Below are 4631 nucleotides of genomic sequence, written 5' to 3'. Positions count from 1 at the left end.
TAAGGATACAGTGCAGCAGGGGCCGGGCGATATACAAGGACTCTGCGATGGTCTCTTGCAGCCCCAGGGGGGTGGGGGGGACACTCAGCTCCTCGTGCTGCCGCTGCTGTTGTCCCTCTCGCTGCTGGGGGGCTCCCCAGTGCCGTGAGTGCAGGGACGGAGCTAGAACACAAGGGCTGCAGATGAGCAGTCGGGCCTAGACTGACCCAAGCACGGAGGTGCCCGGACCAGCGACATCCCACACTTACTGTTCTGGAGGGTTCGAACCACTCGGTTTGACCGCTTCCCCACGTATGACTGCTCCTGGCTGCCAGGCCTCTGGTCACAATCTAGCATGGAAAGACAGAAGGCCCTACTATGACAGGGACGTGCTTCTAGGAGAGTGTGCGGGGAATGCTCACGGGCTAAGGGGAGAATGGATGCATGTGGATAAGCTTGTACCAAGGCCGCGGCAGGGACAAGGACACTGTAGCCAGGCACTGTGGCTAGACCTTCTCCCTGGCCCGGGGCAAGGTCAGCAGTACCTGTGGCGGGCGAGCCAGCCAAGAACCCAGGCTTCCCAGGGACTGGAGTGAGGCAGGGAGGGCCCCGTCCAGCCACAAGTGTGGGGACCGCAGCACCAGAACGACCATGCCTTCCCAGGCCTTTGCTTTCAATAGGACCACAAGGAGAAGCAAAGAACTGTCCCCACTCAAGGCCAGAAGAGTCAGGGCTAGAGGCCAACCAGTGAGGAGTCAAAAGCCCGTAAGGGACAGATGTGCCAGGTCCCTGCCTCATGAGACCGTACCTCTTGATGGACAAAATGAGGCCCCGAGACATGGCTGGCAGGACCTCTGTCTCTTACTCATGCTGTCCCCTGTTCCTGCCACCCACCAAAAAGAATGAGGACTCTGGCACCAGAAGCCCTGAGTTCAAGTTCTGATTCTGCCCCTGGCCTCATCTTTTTTTTTTTTTTCTTCTCTGTACAGTATAGGATAATGACTGCAAACTGAGCTGATGGGGACAGATGTGCTCCATAAACCGACAACACTCTACTCACGCTGGCCAGCTTGAAACCCACAAAACAGTCCCGGGTCCCAGGCCACCCCAGAGCATGGAAGCACCTTACCCGGGGAATGTGCCTGGGTCTCCCTGTCCAGAGGAACGATGGGGGGTGAGGTCTGGAGGCCAGCCTTGAACCAGATCAGCAGGAACATCCGCAGAACAGCCCTGGGTTGGGAGGATGGCCAGGCTGCAGGGGAGGTGGCTGGCCGGCAGGGGGCCAGGGGAGGGGGGGAGGGGCCCTGCCGACCCCCACCCGAACTGTTGTCCTGAGGTGCCCCCACCCAGGCCCTGCCCTCCTCAGTCCCGACATACTTGGCCAGCTGGATGAGGGCGATGACGAGCCAACGGCCCACTTCGCCCCACACCTTGGCGGCCCCCATCTCCATGAACACCTCTATGCATTCGAGCACACTCAGCCATGTCAGCAGCTTCTGCTGGGTCAGCGACTGCAAGAACCCGGGGCCAAGAGGTCAGGGAGGGGCCCCAACCCCAGCCCCCTGCCCCCCAGGGGATTCCTCTCTGACAGGAGATGTGGACTTTCCCCTAAGATGGCACATGTTGGCCTGAGTTCTCCACGTTGAGACAGGCTATGTCTTTGAAACTCAGTCTCTTCATCAGAAAGGGGGACACTAACAGCTCGACCCTGCACCTACTGAGATGGCTTGAAGCTCAAACTCTGAGACTGAAACACTTGCCACCCACATGGGCTGGATGTCACCACTTCACCCCCAAATCCCGACGCTTCCTGCCCTCAGCTCCCTGGCAGAATGCTCACCACAGGCAACTTTTTCCGAAGCTCCTTCCGCAGGATCCCGTCATTGAGCAGCACAAGCAGGTTAGAGGCGGAATACACTGAGGGGGAGAGTGCAGCCTTGAGGGGCTGGCTCCGCAGTCTCCGTGCCCTCCCCTTCTCCCCAGAGCCGCAGGGCTCACCTGTCACCTGCTGTGCTCCGCCAGCCACACAGTGTGTGGAAACCAGCCTGCCTCCCCACCCATGGCTCAGAGCTCCGCACTCCCCAGCGGAGTGTGGGCGGTTGGAACAAGAAAGGATGGTTTGATCTCTGACAAACCGGCTTTGGCCCTGCTGGATAGCACTGGGCCTCCAGCTGCCCAGCACTGCCTAGCGCTCCCCGTAGCCCGGGATGTGTGGTCTTGCCTCCTGGCCTTAGTTGGCTGTCCCTGAAAGTCTGCTCCACCCCTACCGTTCACTACCTCCAGGGCTCCCTGGGCAAACACTACTGAGGCAGCTACAGTCTGGGGATCCTAGAATATGGGAAATCCAGCTTTGAGTCCGGGTTCTGGGATCATCTGTAGCTGTTCTCTCCCCTAACTGAATTTCCGATCCCTTAACTGGACACTGCGGGCAGTAACAGCACCCACCACATATGACAATAGAGAGGATTAACTGGGAAAGGCGGGAAAGGTGCTTGGGCCAGCCGCCTGACCAGTCAAGGTCCGCAGATTTGTCTCTCAACTATGGGGACACGGAGGGCCCAAGACAGTGAACGCTGGGACCTCTGTCCGATTCAGTCACAGCACAGGACGATCTAATGGAAAACCTAGGGGTGGTGGCCTCTCTCGGAAGCCCCGTCGCCCCCACCCTCCCCAGAACCCCGCTCACCCAGCTCTGACAGCTCGTGCGAATCCGCGAAACGACCTGGGGAGAAGGCACAGGAGGCGGCGGTGAGCGTTTGACTCAGCCTGCGGCTTCGGGCCCTGGACGTCCCCTCCCTGTGCCCTACGGGAACCTGGAAGGAACTTCTCAAGAACAGCGATCACCACCCTGCCTCCGAAGGGAAGGGGCCTGTGGGGTCAGAGGTCAGAGCCCCGAAGGGATCGGGCAAAGGTCAGGGTGGCACCTGCCAGCAGGTAACTGAGGCCCCGCACTGCCGTCTCCAGCTGCGCCGTGGCGGCCGGGTGGCGAGTCACGTACTCCTGGTAGCGGAGGCCCAAAAGCCGCAGTTTCTCCATCCTGCCCTCGGGACCGAGAGACTCACGGACCGACAGTACAGCAGGCTGCAGCGCCCCGCTTCCTGCGCCCTCCTTCCTGCTTCCGGTCCTAGGCCCGCCTCTTCGTTGCTCAACTTCCGCGGGCCCGAAGGATGTTGACGCCAGGGGCCATTGAACCACTCTTCACCCCATTTCTTAAATCACCTCCCCCTAGAGCAGCGCTTAACAACGGGGGGGGCCTAAGCCTGCCCTCCCTGATCCTTCAGGTCATTGGTTAACACACTCTCCGCCCACGACCCCCCCAACGTGTTGGGACCCGGTTCTTCCGCCTTCCGGGGGGGGGGCTGCCGTTGCGCCTGCGCAGTTAGCAGTTCCAGAAAGGTTCCCGCGGTAGTCTGAACAGTTCATTCTAGAGAATGGACCAGGACCCTGAAGTCTTTCCAATAGAACGCCGAGAGGCTCGAACTGGAGGACCGGATTTTAAAGGGCTGGGAGGTAGCTCGCTAAAGGAACTTCGATCAGACTTGGGGAGGCGCGGGGAGAGCCTCGGCAGGTGCGCGTTTGGCCAGTTGCCTCGTCTGCCGTCCTCCTCGAGGTACTGCTGAGGAAACTGAGGCAAGGAAGAGTACAGCCTTCCACGCACTCTCGATCCCCTGGTCAGCACTGTTAGTGCTGGGCTTCGGCCACAGCTCTCGCATGGACTGTGCGGACCTGCACTCCCGTCTTCGCAGAGAAAACGGTTTCGGACTTCTGCTCGTGGCTCGGGGTGACCTGATCGAGTGTTTCCGTTTTCTGGATCTCGAATTTCCCCATCTGTAAAATGGTTTGACGCAAGACTTGCTCCTTGAACTCGGGCTCAATCTCAAGGCTCTTTTCGGCCCTCGGATGCACCTCCCGGTCCTGAGCTGCACCCCAAGGGACGGGGGNGGCGGGGCTCCGCCCTTGGGGGGGGCCTGGCCTATCCGTTTATGGTACTCTGAGAGTAATAACATGATTTTACCTAATTCCCGCTACCAATTATTATCTGCAGGGTAGGAAGGGATCTCCCTAAGGACGCTCAGTCACATTTGAATCTTGGTCTAGTCTGACCACACAATCCAGGCGGTTTAAACATCACACCTCACTAGGAAGCCCTCCTTGCACTACCCCCTCTCTGACCCTCCTCTCCAGCTTAGTTTTCTGCCCTCCCGACTCATGCCAAGCAATGATGACCCAGGGAGATGTGTCCAGGGGCCTCAGGAGAGGCTAAAGGTCTTGGAGAATGGAGGGGGTCGTGGGCATTCTCAGCATTTCTCACCACCTCCTGGGAGCCAGGCTCACTCACACACTTCTCCTGGCAACCTCACCAGCTTGGTATGAGCTCTTATTCACAGATGCGGAATAAGAGGCCCAAGTAGGGGAAAGGATTTGTCCCAGGTCACATGGCATGGCATTGGCCAAATGGACCGCCACGTGTGTTACCCACAGCACTGCTCTCTCCCCCGCTGCCCAGAGCCCGAGAAGGGAGGTGCTTTGAGGCTGCTTAGTCCCGAGTCAAGTTAGCAGCGGAGTTTAATACTAGGACTCAGGGCATTCAGTGTGGGGCTCTTTCTCCCTTCCTCCCTGCACCCCACCATCTCAATAAACTTGTTCGCCCA

At 59.2% G+C, this 4631-nt stretch overlaps 1 protein-coding gene across 2 annotated transcripts in view; it reads right to left on the bottom strand.

The window, feature by feature from the left end:
- PEX16 (peroxisomal biogenesis factor 16) overlaps positions 1–3605 on the bottom strand; it is a 6968-nt gene extending 3363 nt beyond the window's left edge. The window contains exons 1-7 of one of the 2 annotated variants that reach the window (XM_077767438.1): positions 2904–3605; positions 2666–2701; positions 1820–1896; positions 1357–1490; positions 1109–1209; positions 249–329; positions 10–162 (exon numbers count right to left, since the gene is read on the bottom strand). In XM_077767438.1, the coding sequence (XP_077623564.1) occupies positions 10–162; positions 249–329; positions 1109–1209; positions 1357–1490; positions 1820–1896; positions 2666–2701; positions 2904–3015 (694 nt within the window). In that variant the 5' untranslated portion in view covers positions 3016–3605. The remainder of the gene's footprint in view (positions 1–9; positions 163–248; positions 330–1108; positions 1210–1356; positions 1491–1819; positions 1897–2665; positions 2702–2903) is intronic. The other variant, XM_077767439.1, reaches the window with a different exon arrangement.
- Between the last annotated feature and the right edge of the window lie 1026 nt (positions 3606–4631).

The sequence above is a fragment of the Crocuta crocuta genome, unplaced genomic scaffold (assembly GCF_008692635.1).
Source record: "Crocuta crocuta isolate KB4526 unplaced genomic scaffold, BGI_CrCroc_1.0 scaffold330, whole genome shotgun sequence".
Taxonomy (NCBI): domain Eukaryota; kingdom Metazoa; phylum Chordata; class Mammalia; order Carnivora; family Hyaenidae; genus Crocuta; species Crocuta crocuta.
This window is presented reverse-complemented; position numbering and strand designations above follow the sequence as displayed.